General features: G+C 43.6%; 1 protein-coding gene across 5 annotated transcripts in view; it reads left to right on the top strand.

Moving 5' to 3' along the window:
* LOC138503504 (embryonic protein UVS.2-like) overlaps positions 1-19,489 on the top strand; it is a 275,168-nt gene that overhangs the window by 29,621 nt on the left and 226,058 nt on the right. For 3 of the 5 annotated variants that reach the window (XM_069623285.1, XM_069623286.1, XM_069623287.1), the window contains exon 3: positions 8,007-8,060. The exons of the other annotated variants lie outside the window; for them this stretch is intronic. In XM_069623285.1, the coding sequence (XP_069479386.1) occupies positions 8,007-8,060 (54 nt within the window). The remainder of the gene's footprint in view (positions 1-8,006; positions 8,061-19,489) is intronic. 5 annotated transcript variants of the gene reach the window in all.

Raw genomic sequence — 19,489 nt, 5'->3', positions numbered from 1 at the left:
GTTCCAAACTGCCTAAGAACATTTCAAGGGACATCCTTTCCATCAATACTGCCCACATTTTCCCACCGGTGAGTGTCTAGAGTGGCTGAATAAAGAGGAAGGTCTCTCAGTGGGTTTCCCACCACCATAAGCTTAACAAAGATGTCCAGAGGATCTTGGTGAGGGTCTGTGGTCCACTACAGTGGTCAAGTCCAGGTTTCCAGAAGCCGTCCACAGGTCCATGCTGCGGCTGCAGCACCAAAGAACTGAAAGTCGAAAAACCATGATATTCCAAAACCTGACACCAAAAGTGACATAAAGGTCCCAGGGTTCTTACTCTAATCTGCCAAGCCTTTAAGGCGCCCACAGCAAGTTCATCTTCACAGGACAAAAATTCTACAGTCGGAGAAATCGTCGACCAAAGGAGAGCACCGCAAAGAGTAAAACGGCTGCACTTCAGAAAGACTTTGGTTCAATTTTTCTTCTTGGACTCAGCTTCCTAGTGGCTCCTTCTTCCAAGGGGGGTCCATCCTCGGAGTGAATCATTGAGTGACACCGGGAAACTCTGCAACTTTGCCTGCCAAGGCACCAAAGGTACTGTGACGTGGAAGAGCATCTTCTAGCCTCAGGAGTAGTCCAGGGGTCCCAGATTCATCTTGTATCCTGTTCTCCTGTGGCCTCTTAGGTACCTTGGGGAGGTAGAACCTTTTAAAGAAAGCAGAAAGTCATTGTTACTCCCTAACTTTTCCATTACAGGTTGCCCAGGTGGGGGTTCTTCACACAGAATTGTATATCTCATGTATATCTCATTGAAAGAAAGCATTCTGCCACTGTTCACAATTAACCTGACTTTCTTCCCTATTCTATGCTGATACACCTCACTTAAGAATTCACATGAATATTTCAAACTGTCTGCAGTTAGTGCATCTATTACTGAATGCATGTATTGTGTGGTACATACATATATAATCTTTTTTATAAGAAGCTGTGTTATCACCTAACATAGTGTGTGGACATTCCTTTGTGGGGGCTTTGGGGATTCACTGTAATTAAGAAATAGCCTGCATCGCCTCCTGAAAGCCTTAGCTTGGCTTCTCGTCCATTGCTTCCAAATTGAGAGCACTGGCAGGGGTGTTCTGTGCCTTTAACCTACCATATAGAAAGCAGAAATACAGATTCCCCCTCCCATCTTTACACCTACTGACACTAGTCCTTTTATTAATCGCACGAGAATATTAGAAATACTGCACTGTATACCACTGTATACCACAATTGCATCTTATTTTGTCAAAGGATTTGGAACTTGACTTACTTCAGGGTTTATCTGAGGAACATTGGTGGATTGTCCAATTTGCCTCACCCTTAGTATTAGACCTTGTATACTTAGATAATTGTGAATTCCTGAGACAGGTATTAGGTAATCAAGAACATAATATCTTTCAGGCAAATAAGGCTCCCAAGGGTGCACAGGACAATCACGCCTTAAAAGAATTAAAAACCATTATTGGCAACTTGGCAACAGCACTGGGAAAATACATTGACCCTGGCCGCAAAGTAATGAAATCAGCCGGAGGGCAAAGAGAATTACATGGACTGACCAGTAAATGATGGTGCAGTGAGGTTATCTATAGTCATGTGAAATTCTAGGGGATGTCATTAATTTATTAATAACCCTATTGCCCTCAGAATATTGATAGAGGCCAATGTCTTTGTAATGCAAGAAAACTGGCTCACCATTAAATATAGTCTGGCTGTCTATCAGGTTGTCCTGAGATTGGCGAGATATAGAGTGGTTGGTAGACCTTCGGGAGGATTATTTAAAGAAGCTAGCTCTTCATTAGGCATGGTGGAATATGTGCCAAATGATGCCATTTGTAACAGACTGGCCACAATCTTAACAATCCAATTGGGAGGCAGGTCACAAGAACTGCTCATAATTACAATCTATGACCCACCTCCCACCCGAGAGGCCTAGAAACCCGAGAGGCCTAGAAACTGTTCATGCTGTTCAATATGTGGAATTTCTGACTAATCAATGACTACTGTGTAATCCCTTATGGCTATATATCGTCATGGGGGATTTAAACTTCCAAAGATATCCACCCAGACTGGTGAATATGGACAACGATGACTGCCTTAAAATTCGAAAAAAATTGCTATTGTGTTAATGCATTAGAGTTTGAAGCAGAAGGTAACACAGGAATTGTTAAGTTGAATGATTGGGAGGCTATTATATCCAGCCAGGATCTTATGTAATTGTATCCAGAAGTTAAGATTGATCACCCTCTCCCTTTTACTTGAACAAATAGTATCCTTGAATCCTTGATAGATTATATATTAATTCCGAGCCAGCTATTTAATAATATTGGAAAATCTGAGCTTGACCATAACACATGTACTGACCATGGCACTATCACATTTATGATTCAATCCACCAACAATAGGGTGGGGGGTTATTTGGCAGGGAACTTTTCAGTCAATGCCGCTACTAACAGGTTAACTTGGATGGAGAAAAAGGTGCTAATGATAAATGAGGCTGCCATGATTACATTTGTAAATATTGAAAGTAATGATGATTTTATTCTTGGAGTATATTATGAACAGATGGATATTATACTTGACACTATGGCTAAGAATGCTACTAAAAATATGTTGATGCTCCGAGCACTGGAAGAATATTGATGTAGTCATAGCACATATGAAGAGACAATTTAGATCTAATGTATGAAATATTTCCCCAAATAGAGATTGATAAAGAAACACAAGCAATTATTTAATTAAGAACCGCCTACAAAAATAAACTCCAGCAACAGGAAAACTCTATAACCACTGCCCAATGGCAAATGATATATAATGCTATGCACTGCTTCAATGTAACAATGATTTTGGTCTATGTATAAGCAACATACCTCTCAGTTAATTGTTAAAAAAGAAATTGAGCCTCTTTCAGCAGATTGTTGGTTGAAATATACCAAAATGATGTATGCAAGAGATTGTTTGAATAGATAAATGGTGCTGAAAGTATAATGGGGAGGGATTCAACATTTCCATTGAAGATATCATGGAAGTAATTCTAAAATTAAGATATTTGAGAGCTGCTGCATCCTACAAAATTGCTGATATAGTACTCAAAAGAAATCCTCTAGCATGGGCTGTAATTATTGAAACCTTTTTTAAACAGATAATTAAAACAGGTGAAATTCCTCATAGCTGCTGGAGATTGATTCTGGTTCCAATACATAAAAAAGGCCCATGTGAACTTCCAGATAACTATAGGTTGCCCGCCATGATTGATTCACTGGCTAAAATATTTTGCCATTTCTTATTAAATAGAATTATCAATTGGTTAAAAGGAAACACAAAAGGAAACAGGATCCAGAAAAAACAAAAACAGGATTCAGGTACACATTGGCTAATTTATGTTGTTTAAGCTATTTAATATGCTCCACCTAATACCACAAGAAGGAAGCTTTATATATTTGCTCAATGATTACTCCAAAGCTGTTTATATTATGAATAGGCAAAGGTTGTGGAGTAAGTTACACTGATGGGGGTTACATTCAGTCACTTTGCACTTTATCAAGGCACTGTATCTTCCCAAGCGAGAATGACTATGGAAGGTGAGTTGAGTGAACTCATTCATACTAATTACAGCTTGAAGCAGGGGTGCACTGTGGCCTCTGTACTGTTTAACATATATATAGCAGGCTTAGAAGATGCTTTGAGTAACTGCAAGAATAATCCTCCAAAGATGAGGTGGAAAACTATAGGATGGCTATCCTATGCCGACAATAAGATCATTTTTGACCATACACTGATTGGGTTCAAATATAGTTTGACCTCCCCTTATCAGTATTCCAGAAGTACTGATCTTTGTCTGAATCTGGAAAAAACAAAGATTGTGGTGCTCAATGGCAAAAAGAATAAATACAAAAAGTATACATGGAAACTAGAAGACAAGACTATTGAAATAGTTAAGAATTACACTTATTTGAGGATTTCCGATTTTTGACACCTTAGATATGAAACTTTTAGCTAATGGTGTTAAAAATAAGGTAAACAGGAAGTTTAATGCCATTCCAGCTTTTATATCAGACAGTGGTGGGTATTCAATGGAAGGGTTGATTAAAATCTATAATGCTGCAATAATCCTGTGCACCCTAAGTGGGCTAGAAATATTGACAGATAGGGAAATTAACTGGTTAAAGATTGAAGAAAAAATATTGGGAGGTGTATTGGGATTGTCACCATCTACCCCTATTGAAGCTATATGTCTCGAGCTGGGCTTTACCACCGTTATCACTCGATGGAAAACTCGCTGCAGCCTCTGTTATTTCAGATGATGGATCAAAGTAAGTGCCATGGATCAATTTATTACAAATTAGACCTGATTCTTTCCCTGGAGAATAGTAATAAAGTAATGTCTTGCTGGATGCAAGATATTAGGACATTTCATTCTGATATCGGACTTATTGCTCCAACAAGGTTTTACTTTTAGAGTTTTGTTTAAATATTTTATATCACATTCGGAATATATACCTAACAAAAAAAAAGAAAAAAGAAAAGAAAAAAGTTGGACTCTGGACTTGGCTGGGATGAGGGAAAGGGAGGGGAAAGTGGCAGGGCTAAGGGCAGTTCGGCTACACAAATATTACCTCCATATGCCAAGTGCATCCTCAAATGCCCCAGTAGGTCCATGGAGACTGCGCCTGGGTGGTAACAGTGCGCGGTGCAAATCAACATAACATAACATATGGCTGGTATAATCACCAAGCATATATGTGCCCTCCTGTGCACGTGCTGTTATAATATGACATGTGTAGCCTCAAACAAAAAAAAAAAACAACAATGCCATCATTTGCACTTTCAAAATGTTTAAATAATTATGATGCTTCTGCACGGGGAGAAGTTCTAGACAGAGATTAAGCCATTTGAAAACATTTTTTGAAGGACCTTCCATGCCCCTTTACACATTGTTATTTTTCTATATTTAACGGGGCTGTGACAGCGCATAAAGCAAAATGAAACAAGCATTGGAAAGCCAACAGTTTGGGATTTTGGTGCAGGTATGGAAACTGCATTTCTTAGGCACTAAGATAATGGTACTACCTGGTCATTAGATCGTAACAGCTGGAAAAGTGAGTGATTACCTGGGCGTATGATTGCATTAATTGGCAAATGTCTAATTCATCAAGCAAAAATGATTGCATTTGTGGTTGCCTGTTTTTAACACGACTTCAGTGCATGGATGAGAAATAAATCAAGTGGCTAAAAGCGCACTTAGAATAAAGGCATTTCTAGTGCACCAGTAGCCACCTACAGCTGCAATTAAGAAATTAACTCTCAACAGACTGTTTACAAATAACGGTGACATGCTAATGTGTGTTGTTACTGCTTGATAAAGCAAACTCAAAGAGATTGCAGGGGATGTGTTTTGGGAGGGGCTCATAGTGGGGGGAATGGCTATAGGGATTTGCATGACCATGGGTAGTCAATAGGTGGTTAAATGTCCAAACAACAGCAACAAGCTGTGTGTCCCTCCTACTATGCCATCTCTACCTTACCGTTACCCAAATGCATTAGTGTCAGATTGTAGGTGACGCATGAGTGCCTCATAATATACTGTTTCCTCATTCTCATAGAAATAGCCGAATAACTGTTGCTACTAATATGAGCAAAATATGTAATAAATGCTATGAAGGCCCTTGCAGGTTTAAGACATCGTTTTTACATTTTTTTGAAAGACCTTTCCTTTTCCTTTATGCAACAAGAACTCAGAAAAAAAGTCACAAAAAACACTTGTTCCTTTATTTGTACTTGCACAAACAGCATTTCAAATACATGTTTATTATCACTCAAATAATTATTCTGAAAAAATTGGATCCAGTGACTGTGCTATTGCTCATATTTTAACAGCATGTAAATTAACCAGCTTTGTCCTTCTTGGCAGATGAATACATTACAATGATAATTTAATTTTTAAAAATGTTATTAGTTTTAAAAACAGCTGTAAAAACCTTGCTAGAAGCTTTATTTTAATCTTTGAATGCTATTGAATCATTGGAAGTGGGTTAAGAACTTGCAGCACAAATCTAGCTGCAGGTTTCACATAAATCACTGCAACTGGCACATTAACCCACCAAGCAGACATTCCGAAATGAAGTCACATGGCTAAAATGTCTCTGACAGTTTTATAAAGCGCACACCAATAATTTGCCATTTTTAGAGGTATAGCCAGTTACACTGACTTATGACTGATTTTTCCAGTTCCTTCTAGCCTTTTGTAGAAACTGGTCTGTTATTAAATATCCTCATTTTATCTTTGTTATGGAACTTGTTAGGCATATGATAGAGCAATATTATCAACATCTCACTCCCTTACACAACAGTGAAGATTAAAGTTTCCCAATGAAATGCATATCCACAAGTAGCAGACTTGAAGTTGGATGCAGGCATTTAAGCCATGAATGCTGGTAAAATAGCTCAGCAGGTTCAGTGCTCACTGCTCCGATCTGTGTGTGAACTGCAGGTTTGAAGCCCTGAAAGGCCAACCCAGCATTTCATGATTCTGAGATCGATACGAGTACCAACTTCAGATGGACGATATTGTATGTGAATATGTTCTGTGTAAAGCGCTTTGGTGAAAGCAGAATAATAAATAACCCACTTCCTAGCTAGCAACTTATAAACTGTAAAGTATAATGGTGTAACTCTCACTTGATTAGCTTTATAGATCTGCAGAGAGGGGACTACATTCCAAGAAAGCCTAAAGCATTGAGAAGTGTTCCCATGACGTGGCAGACACCTATTACCGGCTGTTCATTAAACTTCATTTTGCATTCCGGGACTTGTAGATTCGCTTTTCGTAAATGTTTGTACCACAAATCAAATGCAACTTGGTATTGGACTGAAAGCAAACACTGTCCACTTGTCAGCTTCTTTCCCTACACTGCCTCCTTAATCTATATGGTGCTTGTGAAGCAGAAATGTATTTTAATAAATGTTGCTTTCTTTTTGCATTATTGAAAAAAGCCATCCAGCATATTGTCTTGCATATCTGTACATAAAATGTATACGGTTCTAAGAAGGAAAAAAACGGTTGTTTTGCTTCGCAACAAGCAGGCAGCTTTATGGATTTCTTTAAATTTAAAGTGGATCTTTTCTTTCACAAATGAACCAAATAGCTTGGGAGTCCTGTTGTCTGCATATGGACTATCAAAAATAACAACCCCAACATTACCGTTTTGCATGAAGTGTTGGAGCTTTGCACATGAAAGCGTCACTTAAAGTAAACTCGCCAAATGACCCATTTTACATTAATTGATGTTTACTGGGCAGCCTTTATGTAACAACGGAGATGTAAATCATAGCTCGAAGGAACACTGCAGGAAGCCCTTTCAGTTCTAGCTGACACACCTTAAAACGCCAGCCGCTTGCACAGGCTTCTGTGCTCTCAAAGTCTGAATGCAGTCTCAGGACACAGATAAAATCCAGATGTATTGTCTGTTAACCGGACAAAGCTCTCAAAATACAGGGTGTCCGGACTGAAACCAGGCAGGTGGTAGCCATAGCCAGTAACCCCAAAGGGCCATGCAAGGCTGTAAAGCAAAGAGCCTGCAAACGCGCGAATGACGGCTGTGCAAAGGACCACCTTTATCACTATAGAAAATAGTTATTTGCCAGAGAGGAAGTGGGGGACAGGTCACCAATGAGAGAGGGGAGGTGTGGGGTTGAGCAGCCACCCCCTCGAGGGACGCCTATGTCAAGCACACACAGACGTAGGGCTCTGCCAGCGACTTCCTAATACTCTTCACTTGGCTGCCTCAGCACTGAGTTCCAGCACCTTTACTATGAAATACAACCCACGGGATCTGGGTCAGTGGGCTTTGTGTAGGGTCGTCGCGATAGGGTTAACAGTTACTCATTCCCGTGCCAATGATTACCAAGCTCGGCGTCCCCCAGGTGCGCTAAACCCATCTCTCCGGAGTAACTGTGTCATCAATTTAACCCCGTGTTTACTCTTTCAGGCGCTTGGAATGAAACCGAGGACTTCTTTGCTGCAACTGCAGCAGTGGACACAGGTGAGGAGGGTGGTCAAAACTCCAGTGCCATCCAGAGAAGACGTTATTTTCTGTGATGTCATTACATATGGAAATTGGGGGGACACCCTTCTTTTGACGGCCTGGCCCTGAAAGGCTGTGAAGAAAACGAAGCTGCAACCAGCGATATTTCGTCAAGGTCCTGTGATCAATCATTCACTGATACCACCTAAAAGTCCTGTGATCAGAGACACAGGGCGGGAAGCAGAGGGGGGCTTTCTGACAGTGCTTCCCAAAAATAAAGAGGGCACCAGGTCTGTTATATATTATGCTGTGGACCTGATTTATGAAGTCTTTCTCAATGGGATTTCAGGTTTGCAAATCAGCCCTTGGTGTCACTTTATGTGAGCATTTGTAATGAGCAAACCTAACCAATAGGCAAATAGATTATTAGGAGATCAGTTACATGCATTCAAAGTAGCTGGTGTTTGGTCAGGTTCTAAGACCGATGTTGATGAGGAAAGGGAGAGGGGTGAAAGTGTAAGCTGTAAAGAGGGGGAAACCAAGACGGGAGGGGACACTGCTCTTATTATGTGCAAAGAAAATTGTACAAATGCTGGACTCAGGGTTCTGTGGTGTTTTTCCGATCTATTGCCCTTACTTTGGCTCCCGAGTTCCAACACCTTTTGAATGTGGCATGTGCGACTCCTAAAGTGCAGGATGATAGACAGTGCTTTAAGTGGGATAAGAAATTGAGGGGGGGGGCTCAATTGAGGGCGTGGCTTTCATTGTGGGTGTGGCCTAAAAGTGCACAACTCATAGTAAGGTGCGCAAACAGACATATAAATGTATGTGAGCATTTATATGTTTGTATGTGTACTACTATGGTTTGTGTACTTTTCAAGCCATCGTTTATAAACGTAGCAATGTTACATATTTCTATGTTTATAAAGGGTGGCTTGAAAAGTGCACAAACCATAAAAAGTTACACACACTTGGGTGCTTACCTTACTATGTTTTGTGTACTTTTCAAGCCACCTTTTATAAACAGACATTTGTAACATAATTATATGTTTCTAAAAGATGGCTTGACACGTAAACAATTCAAGGCATCTGTTATAAAGCGTTGATGAAGGACAAAACTCAAGGTGGCTTTGTCCATCGACAAAGCTTTATAAAATATGCCTTGAATTGTGTACGTTTCAAGCCGTCTTTTATAAACATAGAAATATTTCTACGTTTATAAAAGATGGCTTGAAACGTACATAATTCAAGGCATCTTTTATAAAGCTTTGCCAGCGGAGATAGTGGGCTCGGGCTCTGTGATCTATCAGCTCTGAGCAGAGATCACTGAGCCCGAGGCGCCTTTCACCCTCTGCGAACCCGCGGGCTTAGTGATCTAATCTGCATATTAGATCACAGAGCCCTCGGGGGTCAGTGACCTGGGAAGGGCAAATAAAGGGACAGTAACTTCCTCTGATGACCCTGATGAGGGGTCGTCAGAGGATGTTACACTGACTGACAGAAGTGCCAGCCAGCCTCAGCGTTGCTGTGGCTGTCTGGAACTTCTGTCAGCTTGCCTGACATAATGGCATGTAAGAGGATTCAATTCAACACTACAGCTAAGTCAATGCCTAGTCTGGGATACTGAATGGAAACCCTTATTGATATATCTTTATGTCCAGTTCATGCGTTCTGGATGACTACCCCTATATAACACCCCTCTCTTGGAATCCCCCTGACCCCACTGAGCCAAGAAGTAGTTCTATTTTGCAAGTTAAAAGTTTTATTTGATAATTTAAACAATATATATATATATATATATATATATATATCACGCTTTATAATAAATTAATAATTGGATATCACACTTAATCTGATATGATAAAGATTAACAACGGAGAATCTGGCACTAGCACACCTCTTTATAATCACTAAGGAGTTGACATGAAATGGATAAGGTAGCAACAATACTTTTATGGTTTCAAATGGATGCAATGTGGAATGAAATGCAGTACGGAAAATAACTTGATAGGATTTCAGCAAAAGACAATGTAATCACTTTCTTGGACAATTCACCCCCCCCTTTTATGCAATGCAAGGATATGGAAGGTAGGCACACCGTTCTCAGAAATGCAATCAAATGTGATTCAGTTCACCCCAGCAAGCTTAGACTACAGATCGGAGTTTTAAACACAGGCCCAAAATGCTTTTATGTGTGCTGGCAACGAAGTGAAAAATATGCTAAATTGCCTTTAATTCCCTCTAGAGGTTCTAGGTGAGTGAAATATACTTGGGATGAGTTCAGGCTCACTTTAGCAAGGATCTAGGAGTAACTAGCAGGTTAAACGAATTTTTGGCAAATGAAAGCAAGAAAACTGCTGTTTTCACACGTTGAGAAATTTGCAAATCGCGGCAAATTCGTGAGTGCGTTTTTCGCGATTGCGGCAAAACTATAGGGACAGCCTAGGTTCTCAGCTTCCAGATGAAAGTTACTGCAAGTCTCTAGCACAAACGGTCACGGAGATATGAGCGATTAAATAAAGGTCGTTTTTCAGATTTGAAATTTTAAAGTTCAAAAAGACAAGTGCAGCTTGCAACTAGAAAATGACAGGTGACAGCTTTACAAATGACAGGTGACAGTTAGGAGGCAGTTCTACTTAGATTAAATAGATTGAATTATATTATTTTAACTAAGAGATTGGTTCTGCACAGTTTGCTAGGTACTCACACTATATTCTTGAATTAAATGGGCCTCGCCACGGATCTGGTCAGGTTTTAGACTGGACTCTGGTCTCTGCACTTCACAGTGATCTGGGTCAGCTCTCTCTGGTTCTGCTAACAGCGGTCTGGTCTGGGTCTGCTCTCTCTCTGGTTCTGGATATTGATAGATTTGAAGTCTCTATGTTGGCACTCTGAAGGTTGATGGAGGTAAAGTATGGATTTTCCCGGCAGAGCTTCCAGCTGCAAATGGATTTGAAGGTCCCTATCTGTCCTGTCTGTCTGCTTTTATCTGTTTTTAAAATGGGTGTGTGTGCAGCATCACTAGCCCCTACCCCTCTCCACTTGTCATTGGCCACTTCATCCGCTTCCACTTGATTGGGGGAATGAAATGACGTGTCATCATGATGAGGTCTGTTTATGATACAGAGAACCCACCCCTGTCAACTTTACACACAATCTATATTTGCTCAAAAAACATATTTGCACAGGTACACATTTGTTTAAAATTACATGCACCCTTCACATATCACAGGAGGCATACCCTGTCCAAATCTGCTCTTCCTGGGGGCTTGCATTCAGAAATGGCAATATTTGCACTTTTTAACTGATTTTGCAATATCGGACATTACCCCAAATTTACACACATATGCGCAAGGAGTATGGACATTAGTTGATGAAGTGTCAGATTTTTCACATGCACACATTTTGAGTAATATCCTCTTTTCCGCTAAAACCCCCCTGAACATACCACCGGGTCCTAACACGTCTTAAAATGTGGGCAGAAAAATCACAAGAATTATGGTGTCATTTAAATAATTTTCACAAGTCCGTACTATGAGTTATTCATCTTTTTAGAGTTATGTTCCGGCCCCAAAGGGGTGTGGTTTCCCCCAGCACAAGGTTGAATTTCTGGTTTTTCCAGTTCTGCCAAGCCAGCTTGCTCTCACAGGCAGTGCCCCTCCCCTGTCCTTCCAGGAGGAAGCTCCATTTACGACTCCCGCCAATAAAACATTTGCCTGAGTCAGGACAGGGCTTTGTTCAGAGCTCCTGTATTCTGTGGGGGCTCCCCTTAATTCAATTATCAGAGAGATGGCATATCCTTAGTGTGGCCAGCAAAAGGCAGATAGGCCTGGGAACACAGCTGTGACTCAAGTTTCACTCCTGATGGGGGGTAGTTGCCAGGCAAAATTGGAATCTCTTTAAGCCAGTTTTTAGCTACATGTCATTTCTGTTCCCCAGTTTTCTGCATTCAAATAAAACTAAACATTTTTACATATGCAGCTAGAATGCTGATTCTAAGTTTAAAACTATGACATTTAAACAATTGAAACCTATGTGACACTCAAAAGTAGGTCACTCAGTCAATTTAAACACTTAGATTTTTAGTGTCTTTCAGTCCAAATTTACTTGGGATTTAAGAAAATGAATTCCCAACAGTTATGGGTTTGCTTTTGGCAATCAGCATTGCCATTCCCAATGGTTTCAGACTACTGTGTGGGTAGTACAATGGTGGTTTTAGGCAGTGTCCATCTGTGCCCATAACATCGGCAAAAATGAGTGGCAGCCTATTCTTCATGCATTTCCCTGTGCATTTTCTGGGAAGCTCTGGCCATCATGATGTTTTCCATGTCAGTACTGCACAGTTTTGAGGTAGGGCTTGGATGCGTGGATAAAAACATCCCACAAGCCCCCCTCTTGCGATGGCCATTCTATTTCACTAATGGGACTCGCAAGACCTGGGATGTTTCCTCATCTTCTTCCAATAGATGGGACAGTTCAGCATCTTTTTCTCCATCCGGTTGGATCGATCGGTTCTCCTCGCCGGTCCTGATGGGAAGATTGGGCGGTACCCCGGGCCCGTTGCATCTCTGCTCCCGGTCTCCGGATCGTCCTCCTTGGCCCGTCTCCCGGTTTTCTTTCTCCTAGGACGACAAAGGAAGAGCGGCAATACCTATTCATAGACATTTTTCCACCACTGTTGAGATAGTGGGGCAGCATATGCATTTCATCATAACGAAACATTACATTCTTATTTTGAAAAAAAAACAGTATAACTAAGAGACAGTTTCATGGAAATCACAATATTTTAGAGACTAGATGTGGTATGTTTTATGGTTGGAACTGAATTAGTCTGAGACAGTACCCGCTAGGATTCCAGAGGATTCCTCCAGTCGTTGCAGAGTGTGCCTGGGATGGCAACATTTCAACTGGTTTATGTGGACCCACTTGTCTTCCCCCGCTGCCAAAGGACTTTGGGGATGTAGATTTTGTAGGCCACAGGGGAGATTTTGTCTATAATCTCAAAGGGTCCCTTCCATGTAGGCAAAATTTTTCGCTGTTTTGCCTGGTTTCTTTGGAAGTTGTATAGATAGACCCGGTCCCCCACCTGATATTCCTTCCTGGAAGTCTTCAGGTCATAGTGGGTCTTCATGCTATCAGCCGATCTTTCTAGATTCCGCTGAGCGTAAGCAAAAGCATGTTGGAGGTGTTTCCTTAAATTCTCCACATACTCATGAGTAGTGGAGGCATTTATCAGTGTCTGCTCTTGGGTCCTATAGAGCAAATGCTGCGGAAGCACCATCTTGCGCCCAGTCATCAACTCAAATGGTGACATTTTGGTTGCAGATGAAGGGGTAGATCTGATGGCCATTAGGACCAGAGGTAATCGGATATCCCAACTTGGCCCAGAATCTGCCACAAACTTTTTTAGTATGCTCACAATGGTTCGGTTATATCTCTCTACTGCCCCAGAAGAAGCTGGCCTGTAAGCAATATGCAACTTCCTTTTGACCCCCAGTATCTCCCACATCTTTGTCATTACTTCACTGGTGAAGTGGCTACCTCTGTCTGACTCAATCCTTTGAGGTAGACCGAAACGGGAAAAGATGTGGTTAATCATCAGGGCAGCTGCAGTTTCTGCCTTGCAATTTGGGGCTGGGAGACATTCCACCCACTTGGTAAACAAGCATATCACAGTCAACATGTACTTATTCCCCCTAGCCGAGCGAATCACGGGGCCTACGAAGTCGATTTGTAAATCTGCCCATGGCAGGGTCATCCCCCTCTTTTGGAGAGGCGCACGGTGCGTGAGGGATGATGGCTGAAATTGCGCACACACAAGACACCCCTTCAAGTATTGGTCGAGGTCCTGCCCCATGTGTGGCCAGTATGCAACCTCTCTTAAGATTTCCAATGTTGTGTGAAACCCCCTATGACCGGCGGTGGCCGCATCATGGCCGTGACTTAACATCAGGCTTTGGAATGAGGTAGGAACCACCCATTGATCGTGGCCAGCTTTGGATTTCCTTACCAACAAACCGTCTTGGATCCGGAACATTTTTGGACATTTCATCAACACTCTTAGGTCCTCTTTCCCAATGTAATCGGTACCCGTCAGGGGAAAGTTCTCAGGGTCCTCAAGGTGTTGGTAAAATTTACCAATTATTGGATCCCCCTTCTGAGCGGTAATCAAATCAGCATCAGGGGTCTCCTTACTCCATTGGGCAATTGAAAGGTCGTTGTGAGCATTTGTCTGGGACCTAGTGATAGCAGTGACCTGGATTTCCCCCAATAGGGACTCAATCTCAATTAGATCCCCTTGGATGGCCCTGGTTTTGGCCAGCTGATCAGCTAAGTCATTTCCAGTTTTGTCTGGTCCCTCTACTTTGGAATGACCCTTGATCTTTTTCCAATAGATGGTCATCTCATTCGAGGTGACCAGATCATCAATGTTTTGGATCAACTTCCCATGTTTCAAGGGTTTGTTGTTAGCACATAACATGCCTCTGGTTTTCCAATTAACCAGGTGCTCCACGAACCCGTTCCGTACATAATCCGAATCTGTGATTATGACCAGTTCGTGGAGTTGATGCTGGACAGCAGTGAGGATGGCCTGATGCACAGCCATCAATTCTGCCACCTGACTACTTCGGGGACCAATTTTGTATCCAGCGGAGGGTTCTGGGGACTCATTCACCCATGCATTCTCTACGCCGGCCACCAGTTCTTTCTCCCCGTTGTTGTCAACATGGTAAGAGCATCCATCCACATACACAGTGGGCATTCCCTCACACTTGTCTTCTTCAAAGACTTTGTGTGGGGAATTAAGGTATGCCTCCGTGTTGTCCTTGATTTTTAGACTTTCGTCCTCGAGACAGTTTTCTCTGGCACAATCATGCAAGTCAGCCAGACCTTGCGCGAGGGGACTCTTCTTGTTTTGGCCATATCTGACCTCCACAGGAAAGCCTTGCATTGACAGAATCCAGGAAGTAATTCGGGAATTACTCACATTTCCGGTCCGGATTCTGTCACTTTGGAGATATTGCAGAGGCTGGTGTGGAGTCTCCACTATGATGTGTTCCCCCTGGATAAACGGGTGGTAATTCTTCAATGCCCACACCGTTGCCAGGAGTGCCTTCTCACAATCATTGAATTTTTCCTCCACAGAGGATAAAGTTTTGCTCGCATAGGAGATTACTTTATTGACCTTGTCATGCTTTTGGTATAATACTGCCGTCAAGCACGTATTAGAGAACCCCGTCTCCAGGAAGAACTCCTTGTTTCTGACAGGGTAAGCTAGGCAAGGCGCTTGTGAGAGGCTTCTTTTGAGTTGTCTTACTGCCTCGGCTTGTTCTGGACCCCATTCCCACTTGACCCCCCCCTTCAGGAGATGAATCAGGGGTCTGGTGATCTCTGCGTAGCCCTCAATGAATTTTCTGCTGTAATTAGTCAGTCCAAGGAGGCTCCTTAGTTCCCGCAGAGTTGTGGGGTCTTTCAGTTTCTGAAGTGCTTCCACTTTCTTTTCCTGGGGACAGAGACCCTGAGGAGTAATCTCATGCCCCAAGAAATTAACACGGGTTCTACACCACTGTGCTTTCTGAAAGGAAAGTTTTGCTCCGGCGGCCCTCAACTGGGTCAGAACATAACGGATCTCCGCTATGTGTTCCTCCACAGATGAACTTTTGATGAGGACATCATCTACATAAGCCAGGTTACCCCTCGCACCCAGGTCGGGCATGGCCTTATGTAGGAAAATGTTAAATTCATTGCCGGAGTTGAGGTATCCGAAGGGAGTCCGGGTCCATGTATACTGCTGGCCCCCAGAGGTAAAAGCCAGCTTGTATTGGTCCTCCCTACTGACCGGCACGGTCCAGTATCCATTGGTAAGGTCTATTGCAGTGAATACCTGTGACCCCTGAATCTGGGCCAGCCCTTGGTCAATGTAGGGAAGAGGCCATCGGGAAGTATGGACCCGTTTGTTGAGCTCCCTCAGGTCGGCGCAGAGTCTCCACTGGCCGTTTGGCTTCAATATTCCCAGCACCGGATTATTGAAGGTGCTGTGGACTGGACGGATTATTCCCCGGGACTCAAGGTTCTTAATTATTTCAGTAAGGGTCTCCATTGATGCGAGAGGCAAGCGATATTGCTTCACAAACACTGGAGTCATGCCAGGGTCCGTGGGGATTGTTGTTGTGTGGATGTCAGTGCGACCGCAGTCATATGAGTCTACCGCAAAGAGATCTTGGAAATCCAAGAAAACTTGTTTCAACTTTTGCTTTTGTTCCAGAGTCACACAGGCATCAGCTAGGTTGACTCTCTCTTCCACCACACCATCTGCCTGAAGCCTGGAAAGACTTCTGGTTTGGCTATTTCTGCGACCTCCTCCAGCTGGGTGGAGAAGTCCCTGTTCAGAGTGCTGATTTGGACTGGAGGCTTCAGGTGGGAAAGGCAGCCCTCATGGACCTGGAAAATCACCTCATCCCTCCTGAAGTCACAAGTCACATCTTCCTTACCATAAGGGCAAGAAGTGTACACCAGGAAGTTCCCCCCATGGCGGGTAAAAATCCTGTCTGGTGTTGGATTGTCATCACTGTCACTGTCAAAGCAGTCCTTGGGGATTGGCCCTAACAGTTCATTACCTAAATCTATGGAAAAATGTCGTTCATCAACCGCCATTCCAATAATGGTGCCTGCGGCTAGAATAATACTCTTTAAGTCGCTGTTATCCACCTCTATTGGAATGGTGTCATGTTCTATGTTGACTAATGGAGTTGGGTTTACCCCCAACCCTTGCTGTTGGAGAAAAGCGTTTAGATGTATGTAAGCATCAGGGTTTTTCAAATATTGTCCTCTTTTAACTTTCACTTCCAGGGAGAATTGTCGGGTCCTTTCTGGGATGGTGACTTCCTCTTTGATCTGGATTTCAACTGCATAAGGTAGCAATTGAGCTGACCTAAATGCTTTTTCTGGAACATCAAAGCCCATGGGATTATCCGCTAATCGGGACCAAGCTTTGAAGTTTATTAGGTCCAAACTAATGGCAAAGCGATTGAGAATGTCACTGCCTAAGTAAAAGGCGGCAGTGATGTCTCGCACGACCCAACAATTATGGACTATGCTCTTGTTGCCAATGGAGATTTTGAGCATACCCCTGCTTGGCAGGAGATGTTTGGAATTGGGTGCTTCCAGGTCCATTTCCCATTTGTCTATCAGTTTGAATGTGGGAATGGCTGGATCTTTTGGGAGTTGGCGAAACATGGCTTCGCTGATGAAGCTCTTACCATTGTTCACGCACACTCGAGCGAGAACAGAGTCCTTCCCATCATTTAACTGAACAGGGATGAACAACTGCTCTCCAATTTGCTGAATATCAGCCAGGCTCTGAGCTGATTTCACATCTTTCTGGACTATAGGAGTCAGAGTTTCTGATTGTGGATTAGTGTAGAGTCTCAGAGTGTTTCCTTCCAGCGTGGAGTACCACTTTAGACTGGAAGGAAGGTTGATTTTCAGAAATAGAGAGGACCCTCCATCACCAGTCTGTTGTCCTACTGCTATTACTGTCACGTCTGGAATTTGGCTATTCTGGAAGTGAAATTCTACTTGGACAGGTTTTTGTTCAACCATGTGGCAGGTGCCGTTTAAACTAACATGGTTGACACTCTCTTTTAATTTTATTGGTCGGCTAGTCTGGGTCCAGAGGACCTTGTTTACACAATCTATTAGGGGTGACAACCTTCTCAGGAGGTCATTCCCCAGTAAACAAGGGGTGCCCTCTGGAGTCACTACTATGACCGGGTGTTTCAACTTGTGTCGCCCGATCTTAATGTCCAAGTCTGCCGTCCCCTCGACGGGAATTTCCTTCCCGTCAAAGTTCTGGAGTTGTCCAGGAAGTGAGGTGAGAGGAATTTGGTAATTCCCTCCCCTTCCTGCATTCAGTTCATCAAAGGCCCTTCTGGACAGAAGGGTAGCTTGAGATCCAGTGTCCACCAGTGCCAAAATTGTACCCTGCCCCTGTACTTGTACCGGGGCATAATATCTTTCCTCCTTCTCCTCAAGGAGGCACAGATAATGCACATTTTTGGACAACTGGCGGGCTAACTTTCTGGTTTTGGACATTTCAAGAGAAGAAATTTGGGCAGACTTCTGTGGAGAGCCTTGGGAATCTGAAAGAAAAATTTGGCAACTGGAGATCAGAGCCATTGTGGGTTCCCCTGGCTCCGGTTCCGGGCCGCCCCCCCTTTTTGGAGGCAGTCACCAGGATGGGTTTGAACCAGGGGATTTTCTTGCTGTTGGTTCTGGGATGAGATGGTGGGCGGCGGTAGCTCAGTCTCCACATCTCCCCAGTCTGGATTTGCATCCCTAGGGACCCATTTTTCTTTGGGAGGAGTTCCCCCCTCTCTGAAGGAGAAGATCCTTTTCCCAGGATCCTCTGAGGATCCCTCTCCCTCAAATTGGAAGATCTGCACCTCCTCCTCAAACTGAGTCTGTTTGGGTCTTTTGTTTCTCCTACCCCCCCTCTGCTCCTTAGGAGGCAGTATTTCAGGGGCAAGAGATTTTGTTTCCGGTTCCTGGGTTTCCAGGAGCTGTTTACAAGTGAGGAAGGAAGCTTCCTCCAAGGCTTTACACCCCCCTTCCCTTTGTGCCTCCTCCCTGGGAACCGGTGAGCTATCGGGGTGCTGCCCACGTCATTGTTCTGGAGCACCAGGTCCAGAGTTGGGTGCGTTCTGCGCCGGCATGCCGATCTGAGGGTTCTGCTGAGCCCTCAGTATGTGACCCAGATCCCGCGCCATGTTTTGAACCTGGCGCTCTAACTGGGAGACCCGCTCAGGCTGATACGGGGCCCTGTTTTCTCCCCTGGGCTGATCCCGGGAAGGGTAGCTATCCCTTCTTTGGTAGTACCCGTGGTTGGGAAGATTTGGATACCCCTCCACCCTTGGCCTCCCCTCTCCCGGATTCGGTTGTCTGGGCTCAGGGAATTGGGGAAAGAAGGGTGGAGGATTTTGGGGCTGGAAATTGGTGGATACCTGGGGAAAAAGTTCTGCCCAGGATTTGGAGAATTTCTGCCCTCCTGTGGGAAGTTAGGAGGGAAGTTCCCTGGGTTAGGTGCTTGGCTGGATCCCCCCCTTGGGCTGGAGGAGTCCACGCATAACCCAGGATGGGTCTGTTTCCCTTGTAACGGGGGCTTACATAATCAGGAGAGCGAGGGACCCCATTTGTGGGGCTGCCTCCCTGGCTCCCTGTCTGTGACTGGCCCGAGGACCTTCTGGGCCTAGCATTATTAGGTGCAGGTAGGTTTTTAGGCCCCCCCATCTCCAACTCTAAAACAGGGGTGACCTTTACCTCTGCCACCTTGGCAGCAGCAGGGGTGCTGTTAGTTTTGGGGTTTTTGGGCTGGTTTTTGTTTTCCACCGGTTTCTGCACCTCGTAGATGCGGGTGGCTTGTTCAATGACCCATTCTAAAGATCTTT

Source organism: Ambystoma mexicanum, chromosome 11 (assembly GCF_040938575.1).
Source record: "Ambystoma mexicanum isolate Mex_15411 chromosome 11, UKY_AmexF1_1, whole genome shotgun sequence".
NCBI lineage: Eukaryota > Metazoa > Chordata > Amphibia > Caudata > Ambystomatidae > Ambystoma > Ambystoma mexicanum.
This window is presented reverse-complemented; position numbering and strand designations above follow the sequence as displayed.